Raw genomic sequence first — 26,527 nt, forward strand, 5'->3', positions numbered from 1 at the left:
TGAAATGTGAACTGGTCCCAGCAAAAATTTTAGCAATTATGAAACTAATTAGAACACTGGTCCTGTCGAGTTTGTGCCGCAGCATGGTCCTCACTTTTAAATGATCCCGCAGTGCCGTGTGATGATGTCTGTTGGTGAAGCAGGCTAGTCATTCGTTTTGTGATGACTGTATTATAAAATCCTGGATCGCCACCATGTATGGCCTCTATTGTCATTTTATATGCTATTGGCACAGCTGCACCGATCACAATTTCCTCAGTTGCACGGCAATAAAGATTCTGTTCTAACTCTAAAACTCCATTCATCAGTACATAAAACCTGATAGTAAGGGCTATGGGATCACAGAAGGGCAGAGTCAGGATTTAAAAAATGAGTCTGAGCAGTTAAGGTTATGTGCCTAGCATGCTTTGTCGTAGGATCAGATCCCAGGATTGGCAGAATGTTGCTTTCAGGTCCCTTAGTAAGATGAGTGAGTATCACAAAAGAATAAATGCATATATACTGTACGGCAGCATACATAAGTACTCACCACTTACCCCCCTCCCAAAATGTGAGGAAAACTGTTGTGCCATATTAAATTGTTTTTATTATTTTAATTATGAAAGATTTAATTATTCACTCTTCGGGATGTTCAAAGTTTGGGATATGTATTTCAAACCTTGAAATCTCATAACTCGGAAATCCTCCTCCTCAAATCTGAGTTCAGCAAGTGACGTCAAATCAACATGGCCGCTCGCAGCATGAACAGGAAACACAGCGGAACTTCTTACCTTTAAATGAGTTAAACTGTATGTACTCAAATATTAGCTTTAGTTCAATCAACAAACAGACATATTCGCTTGTTAAATCTATATCACTGACTCTACAGTTCACTGTTTGGAGGAGGGAAATATATATCACTCATCGCAGTTAGGTGGCTAGCTTGTTGCTAACAAAAGACGCCAGCATTGGAGGTAAGCAGAATGCAGCATTTGTCCTTGACTTTTTTTTTATTTTTGCTAGCTTTACTATCTACTACAGAAAATTAATCTACATCTTCTGACCAATAAGAATTCAGAATTCAATGATGCCGTGTTATAAAGTTTATTAAAACTGAGTAAAAGTTGTTTTACGACATTAACTGATTGCATAATTTTGGAATGAATGAATTTTTAGAATCAATTATTAGCTTTCATTTTGCTTATTGATGATCCGATCACGGCTGTCGTTGCTGCTACATGGTAACGGACCCGACAGAACGGTTCCATAGGAAACTTGAGTTTGATTCGATTTCTGGTTGCTTTTGTTTGCGTTCAGGCACAGATTTTATCGCGCAATAGTTAGTTCAAACTTGGTGCTTCGGGTCAAACTATAATCGGGTCACCTTCAGAATTTTCAGGCCTGATTAAAGCTCGATTGAGATCAATTTAAAGCAACAGCCGGCGGCACAAAGCACTTCCCCTCATGGCGCTCATGAATAGACGTGTTTGTCTGGTGGTCATGTGGACCGAAAAATACAAAAGCGTGATCTTCATAACTGGCCTTCCTTTTCCCCTCCCTATCCCATGACCTCTGTTCAGCAGAAGGAACGAAAGAAAGAAAGTTCCAGTTTCCATGAAAGAAGCAAAGATAATGTGTCCTAGTAACCAAACCTATTTGTTGCTTCGTCACCACTGTTTTGTTTGTCCTAGCGCTTGGTATCTTGATGTCACTGAGGTCACTTCCTGCCCAGGAAAACCCCAAACCACCAGCATATCATGAGAGCACCTGTGTGCTTGTTTGTGACATATGGCCATTTCATAATCCTGTTCACAGATTAAGAATACCTTCATTTTGCATGAAGAGAACTGCCTGAAGCTGAGTCGCAACCTAGAGAACTATTTTTAATCCAAATATATTAATATCCAGGCCAGAATGAGGATTTTCAGACACTTTAGGCTATTACTGAAGTCAAGGATTTTCCACAGCTACTCTTTGTACAGGCGTGAATCAGTGCCTTTCTATTGCTAATGATGTTGTGTGAGAACGGTTCTAAACATGCGAAAAGTTTTTTTGTTTGTTTATACTAGAGATGCAACTGAATCCAAATACATAATTCTGTGTTCGAAATGGATGCAAATATAGATACGAAGAGTAAGAGGTGCTCTGTTCGTTTTTGCTTCTTTTTTTTTTTTTTAGAAAGCTCGAGGGAATTTAGTTTAGCATCCTGGATTAGCACGTCAGCTTCTCTTTATCAAGCATAATTGTGAGAAGACAAGTGAGGAATTTCCCAGCGCCTGGGTTTAAAAATGAATTATCCGTGAGGGTTCGCTCTGGCGCCACACCATGACATCATCTCCACCTCCTGTTAGTGATAAAAACTCTGAGCTAAGACAGAGACGCCGAGGCCGCTGCTCATCAATCATTCATTCTTTCCTGCTTAGAGACTGTTTCATGCACGGCTCAAATTAGAAGGTCGGTTGTCGTTTATTAACACACACACAGACGAGCCCACCCAGGCCTCTAGCCACTCCGCTACCTCACATCAGACCTAGACGAATGAAGACCTCGTGAAGGACGCCCATACCCGCCACAACACAGGCTTTCTGTCATGTTGAGAACGTCTGCCTCGACTCGTAACCGCAGCTCTCCAGCTCATTAAAGCGAGCTCTATAGGACTGCCACCCCCACCACGCTGGAGCTCCCTCCGGTTCCACTTCCTTCCTCTTGTCTGTGATTAGCGCTGGACATTAGCTTTTACAGAACTAGCCTCTAGCTATGACTAGCTGTCTCGCTCATTAGGGCCCACACAAGGTAAACATTTTCCTCAAGGCCAGGCAGAACAAGCGCCTCCACCGGCTCCCTGCTGCTAGCTGCGCTTGATTTTTTTTTAATTTTTTTTTTTACGATCGTCTCGAGTAATAAACAGAGGAGGTGCCAGGCCCACTTCCTCCTCAGAGTAGCTGTAAAAGGAGAACAGTTTATTGCTTTGTGTTTGTTCCTGCTCCAGACGTGAAGGTCACGCGGAAGCCACGACGACCCAGCGGACCAGGGTGAAGGTTGTTTCTTTCAGGAAGTTTTTCACTTCTTCTCTGCTGCTAGCTTCAGGAAGCTCTTCTGGAAGCTATCGTTTAAAAAAAAAATCGATCTCACTGTGCTGATAGCTGAGAGCTCTAATCCCCATTCTTATGGTCACTTCTTTGGTGTAAAATGCAAAAAAAAAAAAAAGGCCTCTGAAACATGTTTCGCGTGAGCCTTCAGGCAGCTGTATGTCTTAAAGTCAGGCTTGGGGTTGAGGGCACAGTAAACATGGAACAAGCACACAGATGGTGTGGTGACAGGCAGAAATCGTCAGCTCTCCGCTTAACACCTTCCAGAGTCCATGCAGGCTCCGTGGCTCAAGCAGATCACACTAGAAACGCTCCACGGTACAGGGAGATAGTCAGACCTTCTCTCTGACTTCTTGTCTTATAGGTTTGTCTCTGGATTTGGGAGGACAAAATACTCAAAATGTCCCAAACAGGTTGTTGTGAGAGTTCAGCGTGTGGAAGAGGATAAGGCTCGTGACAAGAATCAGTGTTTCAAAAAAATAAGTCAGCAAAAGACGCCAAATCATTGAGGCCCTGATGTACTGAAGGTTGTATACATGTATACAGACATATAAACACGGGGTCTGCAAAGAATTGTCTTTCGAATCAGGACACAAACATGTCAGTTACGGGACTTTTTAGTTCCCAAATGCTTCCAAAACTATTTTTAAAAAACTGGAACTCATTGTTGAGGTAAGGAATAAAACACTTGGGGGGGGGGGGGGGGGGGGGGCTGTTATAGAAAATAATTAACAACACAAAGTGGAGTTACTGTTATCACTTCAAAGCTTAATATTTTCATTTAACTGAACGTCCCCAAGTGTTTTATTTACGTATACAACATCAATTTGCCACGGATTACAATTTTTTGCTTATTAAAGAACCACACATCATGCATTTTTTTTTATCCATTTATAGTTACATTTAATGTTATGGAAGATTATAGCAGCTAATACCTGTCCTCTCACCAGCCTCTCTTTTTTTTAATATTTAATATTATAAAATATTAATATTAATATTATTAAAATATAGTTAATATTTTTAAGACATATTTTTTTAAATGATAAAATACTATTATGTATTATATAAAAAAAATACTAAATACCATACTAATAAAAACCTATCACTGCTGTCAGAGCTGCTGTTATAAAAAATTAATCAACATCATCTGACCGTGAATCAATAATACAACAAATAATGCTCTACTTGTCCAAATTTACTCTCTCTCTCTGTCTCTCTCTCTCTAAAGAGCAGTAAACAGTAGTGAATGAAACAAAGTACTTTTTTGCTGTCACAAAAAAATAAAAATAAAAATAAAAATAGTAGTCTCCGGGACATTTAGTGCAGTATTATAAGGAAATGAGTTGTAAGGTTTATTGAGCATCTTGCAGAACCAGTCACGGTTCTTCTGGAGACTTTGACTGTCGCGCTCGCGTCTTATTTTTGCAGCGAAACCCAGCAGCCTTCATTATGTTTTTTTGTCTGAAAAGTGTCTCTTACGTAATACGCTGCTTTCTTTACTGACATACAAACATTTTTCTGTAACATTTCATTTTGTGCTGGAAAACTAATGTTTGGAAATCTAACATGTTTTTTTGTACTGACTCGATAACGTAGAAGTCATAAAAAAAATAAAAAATCTGTAACAAAGTTTGTACTAAACAAAAATAGAGTGTCTAAAACTATTGCACAGCACTGTGTATATATGTACATAAAATACTTTAGTTATTTATTTTTTTAAATGCCACCCTGGTGATGTTGGACCTGGCCTGTCCAGCTCCTCTCCCTTCTGTCCTCTGCATGAACCCGAGATGGGACAGGGGTGTGATACAGGCACCCAAGCAGCTGCCATATCTTTCAGTAGGGCGTTTATAACACACAAACACACACACACACACACAATACGTGTTCAGACACATTCTCTTTTTCCCTTTTTTCAGCCTGTCACACTGTTCAAAAGCAAGACATCTTCTTATCATTACATTAAAACGATGGCTTTAAGTCCATTAAGTATAAAGTATATCATTTATCCCTGTTTTAATTTCCGATGCAATGAATGCAGTGTTACTTTTGAGTGATGTGCATTTTGCCGGAGAAAAAACGAAACGTACCTCTGTGTCACTGCCTTACTGTATCTACAAGATAAAGTTGTTCCCAGGAATTAAAAAAAGAACATAGGGGCAACAAGATAAAACGCCATAGCCAAAATAAAAAATAAAACCTTTTTTTTTTTTTTCATGATCCTCTCAGCCAAAATACACAATCTAAAGAAGAGTTCTAACATGGCAGATAAGATTTCGGAAAGAATATACACGCATACATACGTACAGTCATTTGACCAGTTTGACAAATTATACATTTTTGTCTTCTTCATTTTGCCTTAATGATGTGTAAACTTTTGCACTCTGTTGTATAATTCCCACATGAAGCCCTAATATTACGACCTCCATTTCATCATTCAATTTATTGCATTTCTATTGACCTTTAATTAGCTGAAATGTAGGTCTGGGACACAAATTGTTACACGGGAGCAAAAAGAAATGTGTGTAGGTGAGCTGGGGCAGAAAGACCTTGATCTGAGTAACTACTGAGTAACTTTTGTCCCATTTTTAATCACATTGTAAGGAAACGTGTGTGTGTGTGAGAGAGAGAGAGAGAGAGAGAGAGAGAGAGAGAGAGAGAGTGAATGAGAATAGCTTGTTCACTCTCAACAGGCTGGACGCTGTAGCTCGGATTTGGGAACCTCCTGCTAAAAGCTTTACTTCATTGTCAGCGTCACTTCGAAGTTCCCCCCGAGCCCCCACATGGACATTCACCCGGAACATTCCACGCTTATCAACGCATCGCTCCTTGTCTTTCATTTTAAAGCTCAAAGGTGACCTCTCGACCGGACTGCGACCTCTCGCCGCCCTGCGTCTCTCCCACTAGTTCTCAGAATGAGGGGCGACAAGAAAAACACCCTCTCACGTCCCTCAGGAAGCTCCTGACCCTTGACTTTCGGCTCCTTTCGTCATGCCGACTTCATCTGAAAACTATGCAGAACTTCCGCAACACTAAATGAATGGCTGTCCTATCTGTCTGTCTGTCTGTCTATCTATCTGTCTGTCTATGTGTTAAAATGGTGACCTTGAAACAAAATAATCTCCTACACTTTATTCATTATAACTACGACCCCACAAACATAAATATTAAATACAAATATTTGATCTCTCTCAGTGTTTTTCCATACATTAATACACATTAAACGTTTTTGAATGTCCCACATTAGCATGTCCACCGGAGGGTGAAAGAGGTTCAGTGGGGGAGAGGGCAAGCTGAGGGGAAGGGGAGCGCATGGAAAAGGGGATTAGTGCCCTGCATTGTCCTCTTTAATCCCAGCATTTCACTATCATTTAAAACATTTTCAAAGGCCTCTACATATGCAGCCTGCGCTCCACTTTCCTCCAATCTGTTCCTGTGAGACTGTATGTGTGTGCGTGCTACCATTCCTGACCCCTCCTGCAGTTGAACTCCACCAGACGCCAGGCTTTACCCGGACCTTTTGTGAAGATCGATCATCTGCTGCAGTAACCTACCGGGCAGAGGGAAAGAACACACACTGCTGCAACTAGCAAACACACTCACTCAGACTCACAGGAGTTCGTCCGACGATTTCGACGAAGACGAAAGCTTGAATTGGATTAAAGTGAGGAAGACTTGCGCAGCCTCACTTCCCGGTGACCGCCATGATCCAGTGGCAAGACTGAGTCAAGACGACTGAAGATGGGCGCAGTGAGGAAACCGGAGTACCCGGAGGAATGTCCCCGCAGGGGAGAACATGCAAACTCCGCACACACAGGGCCACGGTGGGAATCGAACCAACCCTGGAGCTGTGAGGCGAACGTGCTAACCACTAAGCCACCGTGCGCCCACACACTCACACTCACACACACACACACACACGCACACACACGCACGCAAAGGTACACAAACACACTTCCTAATGACTAGTGTACTTAACAGTCAGAGAAGGCTGTTGAGTTTCACACACAAACACGCACACACACACACACACACACACGCACACACACATACATACACTTTCCCAGTAAACACCGTTATAGAGCTTAAAAAACGGACAGGCACCAATCCATAATACATTTTTAATCCTATTTCTCTTCAATTATTTATTTATTTTGTACTTAAATCAGAATGAAGCTTTTAAAAAAATATATATAGCAAATTGTTATTATTTATTTATTTATTTATTTTTTATTATTATTTATTTATTTTGCAGTTTTGAATGTATTATAATATGCAAACGATGCAATCATTAAATATGCACTAAATTGCATCTTCAAATGGATTTTGAAGATGATTTTGTGCATACTTTGCTTCCTGGAAGAAAATATGAAATTGTGTATAAATAAATAAATACATGAATAAATAAATAAGTATAGCATTTCATATGAAAAGACTGAACATCTTCATTCCATCATACAATTGTAATGATTTTAATGAAATTTAATTACCAATTTAGGTCACTTTTGCTCAACAAGTAAAATTCACTATTCACTATCAGTGCTCACTACACAGAGTGTACGCACTATTATATACCTGAGAAAGCAACATCTGAGATTAAAACACATGGTATGGTACCCTGTATGTTTTCTTTATGAATTTGAACACAGTTTGCTCTTAACATATGCTCTATTTTGTTGTTGTTGTTGGTGTTGTTGCTAAAATTAAAGTATTGGTACCCTTGGCAGTACTTAGGTACTCATCACTAGTCATCCCAGAGAGCTAGAGTTCCATATACAGTTTAAGTAGTGGTGGTAGCTCAGTTGTTAAGATGCAGGACTGCTGATCAGTAGGTCAAGAGTTCAAATCCCAGCACCACCAAGCTGTCACTGCTGGTCCCTTGAGCAAGGCCCTTAACCCTCAACTGCTCAGTTGTATAAACAAGATCATTGTAAGTCGCTCTGGATAAAGGGCATCTGCCAAATCCCGTAAATGTAATGAGTGTACCGTACCACACTTAAAATGAACCTCAGAACGCCTTTTGGAGTTAAAGATCATTTTTCTCATTCAGGGTGTATGGACACTGCAAAGATTTTGTCTGAACACTATATCCAGAAGGACAAACTGTTTGAAATCAAACAGTAAATAATTGTAAACACTGTCACTGACATACAGGTCACTCAACTGTAAAGGCAGTTAAATGTAACTATAAACCATAGACCCTTTCCTGTTTGTCAGTAAAAAAAAAGAGCATAATAGTGACCCAAAATGATGGTGTGGTTTTCAGGACTGTGTGAAACTTCCCCGAGCTACTCTGCGAAATGTGAACTGGGTTGAGCGTGAGGTCAGTGCAATTTTACACCACTTCACCAAGAGAGGAGTTATATCTCGCCTGCTCAGGTGCTGACCAGTTTACTGAGGGACTCTCCACATTTCCCCTGTGTGTGTATGTGTGTGTGTGTGTACATGTGTATAGCCCTTACTGAAGACCAGAAAGGACAAATGGGCTTTATTTATCAGTAAACATTTCTGGATTTACGCAGATTATCTTCATACTCACGTGTATAATCTCAATAAACACTAATCAGCTGTGAATTACCAAGCACATAGCACACCCGAATAGCATTCAGCGACTTCCACAAAACAGCCAAAACATGTCTGTACGTCGAACCTCAATGTTTATCGATTTCATGCACAACGACATGAACCTCTCTTAAAACCTTCCGCTGTCGTCGTGATTGTTGTCATGAACTGCGTCTCAAATCGCATAATATCTGTGATGTCACATTCGAAAGCATTTACTAATCAAGAAAATCCAGAAGACCGGTACGCAAAAGAGAGCTTTCTATAGGTTTAAAGGCAACATGAGAGGTTTTTAAATTTCAAACACTTACCCTGATAGGAAAACCGGTTAGTGTTAGTACTCAGTTCATTGTTCACTCCGTTGCGGACACAGTGTCCCATGGTGCAATATATAAATCAATAAATTTACACAAACTCATAGCGAGACGTAAGATATGAACATTTTCCCCAATGAACCGGATTTTCACGAACACCGCATTTCTTGTGTAAATGCTCCTGAGAACTATTCACATATATATTTGTTTGTATCAGGACCTGTCTATAATATGATTGACTGGACTGCATCTAATATACAGACAATAGTCTTTTATTTGAAGAAAGAAAGACAGAAAGAAGGAAAGAAAGAAAGAAAGAACGAAGGAAAGAAACAAACAAACAAAGAAGGAAAGAAGGAAAGAAAGAAAGAAAGAAAAGGAAAGAAAGAAAGAAGGAAGGGAGGAAAGAAAGAAGGAAAGAAAGAAGGAAAGAAAGAAAGAAGGAAGGAAAGAAACAAAGAAAGAAAGAAGGAAAGAAAGAAAGAAGGAAAAAAGGAAAGAAAGAAAGAAAGAAAGAAAGAAAGAAAGAAAGAAGGAAGGAAGGAAGGAAAGAAAGAAGAAAAGAAAGAAAGAAGGAAGGAAGGAAAGAAAGAAGAAAAGAAAGAAAGAAAGAAAGAAAGAAAGAAAGAAAGAAAGAAAGAAGGAAAAAAGGAAAGAAACAAACAAACAAAGAAGGAAAGAAAGAAAGAAGGAAAGAAAGAAAGAAGGAAATAAAGAAAGAAGGAAGGAAAGAAAGAAGGAAGGAAAGAAAGAAAGAAAGAAAGAAAGAAAGAAAGAAAGAAAGAAAGATAAATAAATAAAATAAAAGAGGCAATAGATTTCCTGATTACTGAGGTTGGGGTTGAAGTTGAGGTTAGGATATTAGAATTATAGTATTAATTAGCTACAGTGATCATTATGTCAGTGTGTAAGTGAGTGTGTGTGTGTGTGTGTGTGTGTGTGTGTGTGTGTGTGTGTGTGTGTGTGTGTGTGTGTGTGTGTGTGTGTGTGAGAGAGAGAGAGAGAGAGAGAGAGAGAGAGAGAGAGAGAGAGAGAGAATGAATACAGGAAGTGGAGTTGTTATGTTGGCAGATAACATACAAAGGCATGCTAAGATGGTGGTGATGGTGGTGGCATGACTCTGTGTGTGTGTGTGTGTGTGTGTGTGTGTGTGTGTGTGCGCGCGCACTTAGCTGAACTAAAGACAGACTGCTGGCTTCAGTCCTGTGGCATGTCGAAGGGAGGAGGAGGTTCGAACAGTGTTGGGTTTCACAATGACCAGGGTCCTAAAAGTGAGGAAAAAAACCCCACAAAGAACGGTTCTCAGAGCTAATGCATTTCCTGTGTGTGTGTGTGTGTGTGTGTGTGTGTGTGTGTGTGTGTTTTGGTTTTGTTTATGAGCACGTCTCTATGACAGCGGGCCCGTATGAGTCACTTCGGGCCTGAGAGGTTGTGAGATTTCGCTCATCCAGTAAATGCGTGTCGCAACATTCGGCCTGTGCCAGCGAGTGAAATGTAATCCTCTGATATTGCAGTTGTTTGAGTTTAGGGGTCGATAAGGTCGCTATGCACTCGCCGTCCCCGCGTGAAAACAAATACTCACGGCCCCGAGAGAACGTCGAGCTACTTTATCTGTGGAACACAACTGTGATGCAGTTTTATGGGTAGAGGAGAAAGCATAATCATAATCAGAGTGTAATATTCATTCATTACACACACACCAGTACACACATCCTGGAAGATCTCAAAGCTGGAGATCATAAACGTTATGTGAATACATTCTGATAACAACATATTCTCCCGTTTAAAAGATCCCCTCGTTCTTTGTTCAAGTAAATCGAAATCATTTATTCACCAAGTACAAGGTGTACAGCGTTACATCAATTAAAAACAACATACCAGCGCAATAATAATGGAATAAAACATTCCAGTGTTGTGCTGTGATAGGAAAGTAATCAACGACAGGATGGTGTGATGAAGCAGAGAGACTGTTATCACCCTGACCTTGATTATTTTTCACATTTCACTCTTCTTATGCCACAGCAATTTGACAATTATTACTATATTAACCAGTTGAAAGACATGTCATACTTTTAAGCATTTATAGTTTCCTGTAACGTCCATGAAGCAAGTTAGTTCCTGTTTAACTCTAAACCGTCGTTGCCTCACCAGCCTCTCTTTTTTCTCTCTCTCTCAAGGTTAATATGACAAAAACAACCCAGCTTGTCATGTTACTGAGAAACCAGAAAGACCATAAAGATGTCCAAAAACATACAGCTTTAGCTCTGACTGTTTAAGCGCTGACACTGGAGACTCCTTCCATAAATGTTACTGTAAATAAACTTCTCCTCGTGGAAAGCGTCGCCATGACGACGATTAAATCCGCTGATTATTAACGGAGCGTCCACTGTACAAGTCTCTGTGTACGAGCTGTTACTATAGAAACGATTTATATTAATGCGCTCGTTTTATCGCGCTACCGTCAGAGCTGTTGTTGTAGAAGAGCAATCAACACCTTCTGACCAATCCGATTTGAGAATTCGACAGCACTCGATGTAACTTGTTTCTAACTAACAGACATGAAATGTTCTGTATGTTCGAACGACGTGTCGTTCTTTAATAAATGAAACATTGTACTCGTTGGCAAATGGCCGTCGTTCTGTAGGAGAGGAGCAAAGGAGGATTATTTTCCTTTAACAGCACGACTCAGAGTGTTTTATTCGTTAGATCGTGCTCAGTGCAGCATTTGAAGCCGTTTTAATGACCTATTAAATGACGGTCCTGTCCAAGTGATGTGGAGGAACCTGAGGAGCACGGCTGCTTTCTCCATTCACACAGAGCCTGCTGCATTCATCCGCCTGTCATTCACACCACACCATTTCCTGCACACACACACACTTCTCTCTATTCCTCCCTCCGTTTCATTCAGTTCCTCCCTGCTTGCTCGTCTCTTCTCTCCCTTTCGTGTTTTTTTTTTTTTTTTTTTTGGTATTTATTTATTTATTTATCTCGGTAGGTTGGCTTAGCAACGGCGCCACAAAGTGGGGCACGGCAGGATGAGTCAACCGGCTGTCGCGCTGAGAGGAGATGGACAGGCGGGTGATAAAAGCTCTGAATGTACTTTCAGGCTGAATGAGAGAGAAAGGGATGAAGACCGAGAAGATGGGTAGATGGAATTTATGTGTTCATGATCATCCACGACAACATTTTAGAGATTTTTTATTTTTTTTATTTTTGAGGCACTTGCAAACCCTTCTGGTGCAGAGATTAGTGATTCCCTGCTGTCACTGTCTCTCTCTCTCTTGCGTTCTCTCTCGCTCTTCCTGTCCTGTCATGGGAGGCTGTAATCGTTTCCTGGAGAGCTGCCATTCAGGAGACAGGGCTGTGATCTGAGAAGCTCTGAACTGACTTCCTGCCTGAGATGGAGAGAGTGGGAGAGCAGACCTGAGGGAGAGCGGGAGGGAGGCAGAGAGAGAGAGAGAGAGAGAGAGAGAGAGAGAGAGAGAGAGACAGGAATATTACCATAAATTCAAAGCCATTATCCCAAACTTCTCCTCTCTGAGCACTGAGCACAAACTGAGCTGTTTTAGGGGAACATGAGGCCAGCTACGTTCATATCTTCATCATATAAGAGACACAAATCACCTCTAATCCAATCTAATCTGATCTAATTTAATTCTAACACTGTCTATTATAATAGTTCATATGTGTGTGTGTGAGTGTGTGTGTGTGTGTGTGTGTGTGTGTCTATATATAGAGAGAGAGAGACAGAGAGAGAGAGAGAAATAGATAGATGGATGGATGGATAGATAGATAGATGTGTGTGTGTGTGTGTGTGTGTGTGAAGGAGACAGAGAGATTCATAAGAATGAGATCTGTGGTTGCAGTGACTAATATTAGGGTCTAATATCAGGCCTACTGGAGGATGTGTGGGCTAAAGCACAATGTTTCCTCATCCCTCCTTCTCTCTCTCTCTCTCTCTCTCTCTCTCTCTCTCTCTCTCTCTCGCTCTTTGTTTTTCTCATTCTCTCTGTGTGTCTCTCCTACATGTTATTTTTAAAGGCTCTTTTAAATGACTATTTTTACCCCCAGTTCTGAGCGGTGCGTGGGCTCGGCGGAGAAGCAGTGGATGATTCATGTCAGCTGGAATACTCCTTTTGAGAGCCACTGCAGTCACAGCTTTCTCTGTCTCTCTCTGTCTCACTCTCTGTCTCTCGCTCTCTCTCTCTCTATCTCTCTCTCTGAAATCCACTGCAGTCACAGCTCTGTCTGTCTCTCTCTGTCTCTCTCTCTCTCTCTGAAATCCACTGCAGTCACAGCTCTCTCTGTCTCTCTGTCTCTCTGTCTCTCTCTGTCTCTCTCTCTGAAATCCACTGCAGCTCTGAGCAGTTGTGCTGTTTCACATTTCATATGCATCTGATTATTTTAGCCGGCTTGAGGACTGATTGATTTAATGTTGAGAGGTGTATTTCTATAAGTAAGCCTTTGGTCACCCTTTGGAGAAATGGCGTGTCCACGTGTACGAGCCCTGGAACACTGGCCTACATCTGTCATCTAAATCACTTAAATGAAATATATATATATATGGCTGTGAGATTTAGCCTTCGCTTCTTTCAGTAAATAATCAAATATTCTCCGTGAATAAGAGAACGAATATGTTTTGTTCAACAAGTAGAGATGACTCACACACAGACCAAATCATGTCTGTGAAAAAAATTAATAAAAGAGAGGCTGGAATTCTGTAAGAGAAAGTTTAGCAACTGCTGCATATACATAAAAATGAAAGAAGTGCAGTTTAATCTTATCCTATCGTATACCACCTCTATTTAAATGTATATAGAGACATTATTAAAACAATATATACTGTATGAAAACAGATTTTTCAAACTGAAAGGGGCGTTATTTAATTTGCGTTTAACTAATTAACTTTAAATGTTATATAGACACACACTGAATAGCCATAACATTAAAACCACCTGCCTAATATTGTGTAGGTCCGGCTTGTGCCATCAAAACAGCTGTGACCCGTCGAGGCATGGACTCCACAAGACTTCTGAACGTGTGCTGTGGTATCTGGCACCAAGACGTTAACAGCAGATCCTTTAAGTCCTGTAAGTTATGAGGTGGGGCCTCCATTGCTCGGACATGTTTGTCCGGCACATCCCACAGATGCTCGATCGGATTGAGATCTGGGGAATTTGGAGGCCAAGTCAACACCTTGAATTCTTTATCATGTTCCTCAAACCATTCCTGGACACATTTTGCAGTGTGTCAGGGCGCATTATCCTGCTGAAAGAGGCCACTGCTATTAGCAAATACCGTTGCCATGAAGAGGTGTACTTGGCGCGCAACATGTTTAGGTAGGTGGTACGTGTCAAAGTAACATCCACATGAATGCCAGGACCCAAGGTTTCCCAGCAGAACATTGCCCAGAGCATCACACTTCCTCTGCTGGCTTGCCTTCTTCCCATAGTGCATCCTGGTGCCATCTCTTCACCAGGTAAGTGACACACACACACACACACACACACACACCAGGCTGTCCACATGATGTAAAAGAAAATGTGATTCCTCAGACCAGGCCATCTTCCGGCATTGTTTCATGGTCTAGTTCTGATGTTCAAATGCTCATTCAGCATGGGCACTCTGACTGCTCTGTGACTACGCAGCCCCATACACAGCAAGCTGTAAAACACTGTGTGTTCAGACACCTTTCTATCATAGCAAGCATTAACTTTTTCACCAATTTGTGCTACAGTAGCTCAAATACAGTAGGATTGGACCAGGCAGGCTAACCCTCCCTTCCCTTGAGCATTAATGAGCCTTGGGCACTCATGACCCTGTCGATGATTCACCGGTTGTCCTTCCTTGGACCACTTTTGTTAGGTACTAACTACTGCATTCCAGTAACACCCCACAAGACCTGCCGCTCTGGAGATGATCTGACCCAGTTGTCTAGCCATCACAATCTGGCCCTGGTTAAAGTTGCTCAGATCCTTACACTTGCCCATTTTTCCTGCTTCCAACACGTCAAGTTTTAGAACTGACTACTGAAAATATCTCACCCCTAGACAGGTGCCATTGTAACAAGGTAATCGATGTTATTCAGTTCACCTGTCAGTGGTTTTAATGTTATGGCTGAGCGGTGCTACAGTTTATTATGAGAACTTTCTGGACAGGCCGTGCCCACTTTGCGACAAACTACACGCAACACAAGCAACTCGTCACTTGTTAGTGTGAATGTATCGTAGCGTAATTCAGCATTATTATTATAAAACCATTATGGTTAAGTCTTATAATACACACAGGAGCGTGAATAACATGTTTTGGTTTGTACTGCTTATTTTTTATAATGTAAGGGTTTCAAGTCAAATCATGACACATTTCTTACCTATAGCAGGCAGTGTATGTAAATAAATGCCTCTATAGCCTCAAATACAAACGGACCTCGTAAGACTATCGACAATTACTTGACACAAGATATATTGTGATATCTATTGTATTTCAAGTCGTGTATTCACCTGTAGTAACTAACTTTTGTTACTTTTTGTTAGTGATTATTCTGTAATAAAATACTGTAATAAATCGCGGCTGGTTTTGTTCAGAGAAACAGCTCAGAGCGTGGTATTGTGTGTTCACTATAGCCTGAATCTCAGCTCTGCGGCCTACGTACCTGTCTGCGTGGGTGCTTCGGCTTTGGCCCTCGTTTCAGATAATGAGTGTGTACGGACGAGGCTTACATAAAGTCCTATTTTTACCCAGCTGCGAGTTCTCACTTCCTGTCTTTCTCTCAGTGTGAGAGTGTGTGTGTGTGTGTGAACTCCTCTAAGGTAAAGACAGCCATCTGATCATCCAGATAACCACACACACACACAAACACACACAAACACACACACACACACACACACACACACACACACACTTTGTGACACACTTTAGGACACACGCACATGTATTATTTGGGCTGAAGCTTTGGGAACAATGGAAGAGTAGAATGTCAATATCACATGACATTCCTGTGTGTGTGTGTGTGTGTGTGTGTGTGTGTGTGTGTGTGTGTGTGTGTGCGTGTGTGTGTGTGTGTGTGTCCCAAACTGTGGGCTAACTGCGTGCTAACTGTCCGCGTTTTTTGTCCAATGCTGAGATACACACGAGAGTCAGACGAAAATGAAAAACACAATGTCCAGACAAAGCACCTCGCTGTGTCCTTCACCATTCAAGTCATTCTTCTCCAGCATTCCAGCGCGTGTAGGTGGAGCACAGAACTGAGGCTCTGAAGACGAGTGGAGCTCTGTTAATGTTCTCCCCCTACACACACACACACACACACACACACACACACACACACACACACACACACACACACACTAATAAAATGTATGACTGGCTGGTGGTTTTGTGTCTAGAACAGGAACACTATGAGTATCACTATGAGATCCACCCAAACTGTTCCACTCGATAAGGAGTCTCTCTTATTAAGACAGAGAGAGAGCGCTAGAGAGAGAGAGAGAGAGAGAGAGAGAGAGAGAGAGAGAGAGAGAGAGAAAGCAAGAGAGTGAGAGAGAGAGAAACAGGGAGTGAGAGAGACAGAATAAGAGACAGACAGAACAACAGGTAGAGAGAGAGAGTGATGGATGGAGATACAAATGGAGAAAGCGACAGACAGACAAACATAAAGAGAGAGACAGACATAGAAGATGAAAATGAAAACAAGTCAGACATGGAGATAAATGGAGAGACTGATGGAGAGATACTTCCATTTCCATCTCCATCTCTGTCCGTTTGCGCTCTCTCTCCGTCCATCTCTTTGTCTGCCGGTCTTTCTGACTCTACTCTCTGTCTATTATTCTATCTCCTTGCCTGTTTTTCTCTGTCCTTCTCATTCTGTCTCTGTTTCTATCTCTGTCCCTGTCTCCACTCTGTCTCTGTCTGTGCTGTGGGTGGTTTGGAGGATGGCCTGCGGCTCCTCTGCGTGATAGCAGAGCTTCCATTACGCCCACCACACTGTCTGCTCCACCTGGCCTTCCCATAATCCCCTGAACGCTCACTCCAGCCCAGCTGCATGGTTAGGGGAAACGGCAGAAGACAGGAAGTGGAGACACGACACAATGTAACCCAGGTGCTCCTTTGAAGTCTTCATGCTTTGATTGTACTGGAGATGAGACGAGTCAAGGGTTTTTTTTTTTTTTTTTTAAAGAAAAAGATCTGACAGATGTTTGAGTATGTGTGTGTGTGTGTGTGTGTGAGAGAGAGAGAGAGAGAGAGAGAGAGAGAGAGAGAGAGAGAGAGAAAGAAAGAGCGAGAGACGTCTTCTCTCTGTGAGAACGTGTACCAGTCGTTCTATAGTGCCGCCTCCCAGCGAACAATTACAGCCTTCACTGTCTAATGGAACTCGTATAGTCCTGTGCATCTGGAAACACTTGAGCAGAGCCGCTTAAACTTAAAGTTGCAGCTTTACTTCTGACACTGCAGACTGCGCTGCTGTCAGAGCTGCTGTTCTAGAAAATTAATCAACACCTTCTGACCAACCAGAATCTAGAATTCAGCAGCACTGTGGTGTAACATGATGTAAACTACTGCAAGGCCATATGACAAATCGGTCCTTTATTTAGGACGGAATGATTGAGAGCGTCTAACACGCAACGCACATTCCAACATTAGCGCTCGAGTGCAAAGCAGTCGGCTAGCAGGGGAGGCTGGAAGTCATTGGTGTGTGTGTGTGTGTATGTGTGTGTGTTGAGGTGCTGGAACTCAAGCTGCCACAAGACCGGAAATTACTGGGGGTGCAAGCAAATCCTCGGCAGAGGCCGCCTGTCACTGGAGAATGATGGGGATTGAAACCCTTCACACAGGATTAACACATACACCAAGTATAGCGTGGACATGCCGGGGCAGGATACACTTCCTGTTAAACCAGAGACTGGAATTAACACACTGCTATTACTTTATTACTGTATTTAAAATCCAAATGAAACATCTTGTTAGCTGTGGTTTGATTCCGTATGCTGACGTATTCCCTTTTGAAACGCTGCTTGATCGACTTACACAACAGCCAATAGCATTGGTGTTACACCAAATCTAAACAAACCTGACATTAGCTTAGTGAACTAGCTAACGTTTGAGCCGAGGTCGAGTGTCAGCGGCGTCCATGGCGACAGTGAGCCACAGGGTCGTCACCGGGAGACATCTTACATGCCCGAGTGGTAGATAAAGTGATTTTACTGACTCTTACTTATAGACACTGCATGAATACGGAATTCTCCATCAGTCCGAGGTAGCGACATTCCCCAAATTGGTAAAACACTTCTCAGAGAAGTCACAAAACTGCCAACTGCCAAAATCTCCACCCTCTTCCAAATCAAAAACTCCAACCATTTATTCTCAAACAAGTGATGGTTAGAAAGGGAAGACACGCACCTAAAACCACGCTGAGGAACCATGTTTACTGCTAACAAACTGCTACTGTAGAGCAAGACACGCCCCCGGGGCGGGACACATACTGTATGTTCTAAAGAGTATGTAACTGTTCAAACACAAGACTAGTACAAGTTGAATCACCAATCAATGTTAATTGTTTTCCCAGAAACAGAAACAAAAAGCTTGGCAAACACCTCAATACTTTCACCTCATACTTTTGACTTTTAATTACATCACTGTAAAAAAAAAAAAAAAAAAAGAAACGTTCATTTCTGTTAATAGTGTTAAACTAAAAAGTTGCCTAGAAAGCTACGTAGCTAGCGCCATAAAATTTATAAGCCATAAACTCTTTCTATCACAAACATTAGCTTATTAGCTATCTGGCTTTCTAGTTTAATACGACTGCTAAAAATGCACAAACTGCTAATGATCAATAAAGTTTCTATCTCAGGCTAAGTCTAGCTAACAAGCTAATATTTGTGATCAGAAGAAATGCCTTATAGAGTACGCTAGCTTTCTAGTTTAACCACCACTACTAAAAATAAAACAACCATGCTAATTATCAAGAAGGTTTCTAGTTAACACTATCTAGCCATGTTAGCGCTATAAAGTCTATAAATCAAAACCCTTTTTAAAATCCTAGTGTTATCTGGTTAGCTAGCTAGTATTGTAGGTGGCTAGTTAATGTTAGCAAACAGCTTTAATGTTGTATGTTTAATAAATGTCTCTTGCCAGAAAACGTCCCCATAACAACAAATATGCGTTTTTTGTTTATTAGCTAACAAGTTTTTAATGTTTCTTTATTATTAAGCTTAGCTTAATAATAAAATTTCCCTCCCACAAATCCCTGTGTAAGTTGTTACTATAGAAACGATAACACATTAGAACGAGTGTGTTAGTATAAACGTTCGATATGCAGAGCATAGAAAATGAAATATAAAATTAATCAACACCTTCTAGCCAATCAGCACTAAAGCATAAATAACTCAATAACAGATTTTTGTCCCGGTGTCTTTCAGTTTTCCCGCCTCTCAGCTAGGATCTGTGATATTATTGAGCCTTTAGTCAAATGACTCCATTTATCCATCAGAAACAATTCCCTTTTCTTTCCCTCCTTTTTTTTCCCACTCCCACACCAGGATTATCTCTGACATCAGCAGACAGCAAAGCCCAGTTAGAGCCGGGTTGCAGCTCGTTCTGCCGTGGCCTGCTTTCTGCACTGAGGTGTCCTGAGCCGCTGATCTCCAGACAGGAAGTGGTGAGGAGCAGATCGGCTCCTGTTACTCAGCAACCCTTGCAAATCCTGACCTGCTCCAAAATTCTGTCAGCTCAAATGAACTTCACCTCAGGACAGGAATTACTCATGCTACATATCTGTGTGTTGTGTGTGTGTGTGTGTGTGTGTGTGTGTGTGTGTGTGTGTGTGTGTGTGATCTCAAACCCAAAGGCTAAGATTCTCTATTTCATTGGAAAACAAAATAAAATACATCACGCATAGTTTTGAGAAATTGCAAGGTTCCTGATAAAGAATAAACAGAGAGGCAGGTACCAAGTGTCCACTTAGCTAGCTAACAAGCTAATGTTAGTTTAATGTTATATTATATACCCTATGGAGCTAGCTAACACTCTGTGCAACTTTCACTAGTTTAACAATAAATTTTTGTTTAAAAAGCATGCTAGTGATCAAGACGTTTTCTAGAAGACACTAACTAACCACCTAGTGAGCTAACAAGCTAATATTTGAGAGTTTAAAAATGTTTTTTTTAAATACCCAAGTAGGTGGGTAGTTAATGTTAGGGAACCTTCTTGTCAGCAAGAAAATTAGCTAGCTCCATTTAGTGCATAAACAATAAACTCTTTTGATCGCTAACATTAGCTTGCTAGCTAGAAACTTTCTTGATAACTAGCATATTTGTACATTTTTAGCAATTAATTTAAACTATGAGGTATATAACCCATAAAACTATTTTGATCATTAAAGTCAGCTTATTAGCTAACTATGTGGCTAGTTACTGTTAGCTAAAAACTTTTTTTGCAGTCCAGGAAGGTAGCTAGCTCCGTATAGCTTATAACATTATCTTACTAGGTAGAAGCATACATGATCACTAGCATATTTCTTCAGTTGTAGTAATAATGTTAAACTATAAGGTATATAACCCATAAAACTCTTTTGGTTGGCTTGTAAGACAAATATGTGGCTAGTTGACGTTAGGTAGAAACTTTCTTGATGTCCAGAAAGCTAGCTACTTCCATATAGCGTATAACATTAGCTTGTTATCTAGAATCTTTCTTGATAACTAACATATTTGTTCATTTTTAGTAGTGATGTTAAACTATGAGGTATATAACCCATAAAACTCTTTTGGTTAGCTAGTTAGCAAACTACATGGCTAGTTACTGTTAGCTAGAAACTTTTTTTTGCAGTCCAGGAAGTTAGCTAGCTCCGTATATCTCATAACATTAGCTTGCTACCTAGAAGCCTTCTTGATCCCTAGCATATTTGTTCATTTGTAGTAATTATGTTAAATTGCCGTATATAAACCATAAAACTCTTTTGATCGTATTTAAATTAGCTTTTAATCTAGCTATGAGGCTAGTCAGTGTTAGCTAGGCACCTTCTTGTTTTCCAGAAAGTTATCTAGTTCCATGCAGTCTATAACATTTGCTAGAATCTGTTCATCTTTAGTAGCAATGCTAAACTCTGAGGTATATAAATCATGAACGCTAACAAGATTTCAGATAAAGAACAAAACAGAGAGGCAGGTCAGTAGGTTTGAATAGACAAAATAGCAATTTATTAATAACTTATCGTCTCTTTACATTCGTAGGGTTGGAAGAACAGGTCCCAAAGAGGAACCTTCCTCCTTCAGAACAGGCCTTTGCTTTGAGGGAACCAGGTTCCCATTTAAATCCACGTCAGACAACTAAATTGCATTTCACAGAATTTCCCTGAAGAGCGGAGGCGTACGAACGTCTCCCTCATTGCCGACATTTCAGAGACCTCGAATCACACAAAAAAATAAACAAGCAGCACCCGCTTCGATCTTCCATCATTCTTGACGTTAAACAAAAAATATGTAATCAAGGCGTCCTGGTTCTAGATTCGTCGTGAGCATGCAGCCGTAAATTCTGGGCTCGAATGCATACTGATATGAGTTTGAACAATACTTTCTGAATGTGGCGTTAGTTTATAGCTCTGACAGCCGGTGACAGAGAAGCTTAATGAGGAATTGCTTGGAGACGTTAACGTACGACGATACTCCTATGTACAGAGGGCCTAAGGCAGGGGTAACAAGGTGACTCTCAGGGGGTGGCAGGATGCGTAAGAAAAGGCTGATAAAGGCTCGTTTATAAAGCAAAGAAAAAAGAAATATATTACATTATACACATTTATGATCTCACAAAATCTATTCAGTTTCTTTTTTGGCATTTAACTCATAGATAATATTAATTAATATTCAGTTTAGATGACAAAACAGAAAAGATTCAGTACCTGTTTCTTTTTTCTGTAACAGGTATACTGTGGCTATAATAATGTACTTAATATACACACGTATAAATGATTCAAAAGTGTCTCCACACAAACAAACTGGAGTACACTATACTGTGCCATCGTCAATGAGGGTGTTTGTAAAAATTTTTTTTTTAAATCCTCAAAAACAGGCGAGTCTTCACTGAAGACAAAAATAGCACACCCGAAAAAACGTGAAGGTGCAAGTGCTAGAAATCCCCCCCCCCTCCCCCCCCAAATAAAACAAGTCTCTCAATACTGTTTTTCTTCTAAAACTATCCAGTTCTAGTCTCTTTGGCACGCCAGACGTTCCTCGTTTTGACAGTCTTCACATGCTTGAGTACGAAGATAGAAAGCAGGAACTACCTTACAGAGTCTGAGAGAGATACAGAGCTGCGTTTCTCCGTCCCAATAGTACAGCAGCTGCCTTTCTGCTTCAGGCCAAAGCGCATTGGCGCGTCATTGGCTAACTCACGACAGTTGGCATCTTGCGCCAGCTGCGTCAAAAACGTCCGGAAAACCCTCCTCCGTTTGAGAGAGGAAAAAGACAGAAAGCCACATTGGGATGGTCAGGCACCTTCTGCAGCCGCACTCGTCCTCTCACGTGGACTCGAGTGGGTCGAGTTGGAAGACGTTGTGATTGGTGGGTGTGCTGAAGTAGAGCGGCTGCGACGGTGCAGAAGCTCGGTTGTCACACGGGCTCTGCAGTCCCAGCGTACGCTCAAAGTCCAACAGCTGGCCCATGAAGTTGAAGTTGGGCGAGATGTTTGATTTTTTCATCTTGACTATGTCGTAGGCGTCGTTCATGGACAGGTTGAGCTTCTGCATCAGGTAGGCCACGGTCACCGTGACGGAGCGGCTGATACCGGCAAGGCAGTGCACCAGGACGCCGCACTTCTGACCTCGGGCTTCGTCTGTACATGGGGGAAAAAAAGAAGGTTTTGTGGTTAGGATTTGGTGCAAACACACTAAGGCAGGAACTTTGTCTTTTCAAACCTGTTAATACACTAATGGTGATCTAAATCCTGACTATCATAGAGCACAAAATCTACATTTTGTAGGCTCACACAGCCGAAGCAAATTGTCCTCATAAACGCACACATTAACCATGCGCCTGAGAGAGAGGCGTGTGTCAGAATTCATTAGACTCCCGGCTTGAGGGCACAAAAAAAAGCTCTCATTCAGTACGCTCTACAGTGCATGACAGAGAACGAAAACAGATCTTCCATTTTTCTGCTCTGGAATCAGACGTGGAAATGGGCTATTATGGCCTATCGAATGATCCTTCCGCTCACCAGGTTACTCGACAATGGCACCATTTGGGGCGTGTAAATGTAGAAGTCACGGGGGCGCGCTGTCATGGCTAGCAGGATGTCAACATTTCCCTCCTGAACCCCCCCACTGTAAATAGGCCCCGTTGTGTGGGAGAAAACACCGCCCCTGTCCTACATTACTTTCAATGCCGCTTCCTTCCTGTTCAGCTCAAATTACCTCGCCTCATCTCCTGTTCTATCATAAGCCTTTCTAGCATGAGTACACACACACACACACACACACACACACACACACACACACGGCTCAGCTAAACTCCTCAACAAACACAAAAGGACAGAGGCGAAACCGTTACAGTCGAGAATCTGGCAGTTGGGTTTTAAACAAAATCTCCCAAATCCATTTATGTAGTCAAGGTGACACAGAGACTATTTTTCAAACAAGAAAGTTTCAGATTTACACAAATGCTCTATTTTTTTTGCCATATTTCTTATTTTATGTTATGACCAGCATTTAGCATCTCCCTTCAATCACAGTTTTAATACTTTTTTTTTTTTTTAAATACAATGGTTCAAAATGGCTGACGGTACATTTTTAGCCTTATAATGTAGGCAATTTAAAATATTACATATAAATATAGTATCCCATACAGTGTCAGAAACCACATAAACATGTGTGTAACCATCAAGTTTCGAAAAAGTAAGTGCCATTTAACAAAAGTGTACACGTGCAATTTAGATGTTGTTAACTAGTTGTCATGAGGATGAATGCACTAGTACTTATCTTTCAAGACAAGGCTATCATCAAATCTCGTTTTGCTATGCCGTTATGCTTACTATCATGCTGCTGTAACACTTTAATTTCCCCATGAGGGATGAATAAAAATTGATCTTTGTCTTATCTTATATCACAGTATATATGTCAGATGACTTGCTTTTGAGTGGAGCGAATAAGGACAATTCCTTTCATTATAAATTGAGGTCCCCATTGTGCTGAATCTAATAAAGGTCCCTGGAAACCAGTTAATGTAACAAATGTGTGTGTCCCTCACCGATGAAGCTGATGGCCTCTGGGAAGAACTGCGACAGGTTCTGGCTCCAGTGGTCCGATATGGGGATCTGTTTGTACTTGAACTCTCCTGCGTTCTCGAAAAGGTTGGGCAGGTTCGGGGTCACGTTCAGGATGTACTTGATGCCGAACTCCTCCAGCACGTCCAGGTTGGTGGAGTCCTTGGCGCAGCCCAGGTACAGGTGCGGCAGGATCTCGACTGGGAACGATGGCTGCGGGTTGGACGCCGGGCTGCCATCTGAGTCGGTAGCGCTGCCGGGCTCGCGGTCCGCGTCTGACTCGATATCCGATGAATCGGAGCTGATGCGCAGGCCGCCGAGGCCCAACACGTGCGACGTGGGAGAGCCGCTTCCACCGCATGAGCCGTCCAGGTTAGTCTCGCAGAGCGCCGGACACTCGGCCTGGAACTTACTGAAACCGCCTGTGAGGTTAAAACATGATGAGGTTAATGTATATATTAAGACACCATGCTGGGTTATTTAGTAAACAAATAGTAATAATAATAAAAACTGGCGACAAAAATGGCATTTAAACCTTGAAAAAACAGCAAAGTTGCACAACTATTTATTTATTTATAGAGCGCATGCACATCATCGCACAGGCATTTTTTTGGGGTATTATTATTAATTTTCCCATAGAATAAGGATATTATTGTTTTAAAAGGACTGCTGCTAAAAAAAAAATTTTAAAGCAGTATATACAAAAGTTTCTTTGGATCATTTTTAAAAACATAGTCTATATTAGCGTCTGTATGCACGTTTTCTTCAAGAAGTTGATGATCATTTTTAAATTTAGTTTAAAGACGTTTATTTTGTGTGTGTGTGTGTGTGTGTGTGAGAGAGAGAGAGAGAGAGAGAGAGAGAGAGAGAGAGAGAGAGAGAGAGAGAGAGAAGAAAATAAACATTCCCATGCCACTGAAAAAGTCAGTCTCGTGCTAGAAGGTTGCTCAAGGCCTTCATGTCGCGCTATGAACACGTAAACATAAGATTATCCCCGACTCCACTACTGTACTACTGTATAGCCTACTGTACGGTTTAGGTCGCGTGCACGCGGCGTATGAACAGGTTACCTTCAAGGTAAAAGGCTTTGTATCCCTCGTCCTTCATCCTCCGCAGCAGTAAACCGAGCACCGAGCCGCCGTCCACGTTCTCGTTCCACTCGCGGCTGCACTCGTCGTACAGCACGATGGTGTCGGTCCTGCAGCGTCGCGCGAACCTCTCGCGGTCCTGTCCGTCTGAGAGCAGCGACTTGACGGGCAGGTTGCCCTTCTTGAGCCGCCGCAGCATGAGGCTCGGGATGGCCACGTTGATGGCCGCCTCGACGTGCGACGAGTCGTAGAGCTCGCGCGCGCGGCAGTCCATCACGAGCAGGCGCTCGCGGCGCGTCTCGAGCTGCTCCCTCAGCCACGCCACGCTCTTACTGATCGCCATTGCCGTGTCGAGCTGCGCGGGTCGGAACTTATCGAGCATCGGGGTTTGCGTTACGGGCCGGTGTGCGAGGCGTCGTGGGTCCAGAGGCCGCGGTGTTTCACCAGGCCAAGCCGGAGCATACAAAATAATAATAATTTAATAATAATAACAACGCTACTAATAATAACAATAATACACACCCTTGGTGCTGATCAAGAAATGCAACAACAACAACAAAAATCCGATTTTTTTCCCTTTTGTGGTTAAAGCGTGAAGTGGAGACTCGCTCCGAATCCGTCCATTCATGCGACTGCGCTAAAAATGCCTGCGCGTTTATCAATGACTCACGCGCGCCTGTGAGTAAGCTACAGCCTCACTGACGTTCTTCTTCCGGTTATATAACAACGTTTGGTTATTATTTTTATTTCTTAAAGCGAAGCAAGAAGAGCAAGCCAAACTGAACATCCAGATCGGTGCATTCACGCTACGCGCTCGGTGTGTGTATATTCTCCTCTGTGTTAGGTCCCTGTAACGCAAAGCTTCATTGGTGAACTTCTCCTTCTCTCTGTCTCTCTCTGTCTCTCTCTCGGGTTGTGCGTGTGTGTGTGTGTGTGTGTGTGTTAGTGAATGGAGGCGAGGGCGCGGCGTTTCAATGCCTACATTATTGCGTGCCGACCAATAGGAAGGCTCGGAGCGGCCGTCGTCTTGGCAACGGGGCCGGATGGAAACCGGGGCCTGCGCCGATGAATTGTTAATAAGTTTGTCATTCACAAAAACGGAAAGGAATTTCCGCTCCGGATCAACTGACCGCAAACAAACAGCGCAGGAAGGAGGCGCCAGTGTTTAGAGGGGAAGAGAATTAAAGCGCTCAGGACTTCACCGGAGCTCGGGTTACACACAGCAAAGCCTCAGTCACACCTCAATCAC

The 26,527-nt window shown here is 41.9% G+C and overlaps 1 protein-coding gene across 1 annotated transcript; it reads right to left on the minus strand.

Moving 5' to 3' along the window:
* Positions 1-21,108: 21,108 nt before the first annotated feature.
* dusp6 (dual specificity phosphatase 6) lies at positions 21,109-26,243 on the minus strand. The gene is made up of 3 exons (XM_017474875.2): positions 25,261-26,243; positions 24,175-24,612; positions 21,109-22,765 (listed from the first exon to the last, which is right to left on the minus strand). The coding sequence occupies exons 1-3, from the start codon at positions 25,658-25,660 to the stop codon at positions 22,452-22,454; spliced, it is 1,152 nt and encodes a 383-aa protein (XP_017330364.1). The 5' UTR covers positions 25,661-26,243; the 3' UTR covers positions 21,109-22,451.
* Positions 26,244-26,527: the final 284 nt, after the last annotated feature.

This window comes from Ictalurus punctatus, chromosome 8 (assembly GCF_001660625.3).
Source record: "Ictalurus punctatus breed USDA103 chromosome 8, Coco_2.0, whole genome shotgun sequence".
Taxonomy (NCBI): Eukaryota; Metazoa; Chordata; class Actinopteri; order Siluriformes; family Ictaluridae; genus Ictalurus; species Ictalurus punctatus.

Coding starts and splice junctions, on each gene's coding strand:
- dusp6 (XM_017474875.2), bottom strand. CDS start 25,660: ATGCTCGATAAGTTCCGACCCGCGCAGCTCGACACGGCAATGGCGATC. Junction 24,613..25,260: donor CAAAGCCTTTTACCTTGAAG/GTAACCTGTTCA, acceptor TTAACCTCACAG/GCGGTTTCAGTAAGTTCCAG. Junction 22,766..24,174: donor AGAGGCCATCAGCTTCATCG/GTGAGGGACACA, acceptor CCCCATGTACAG/ACGAAGCCCGAGGTCAGAAG.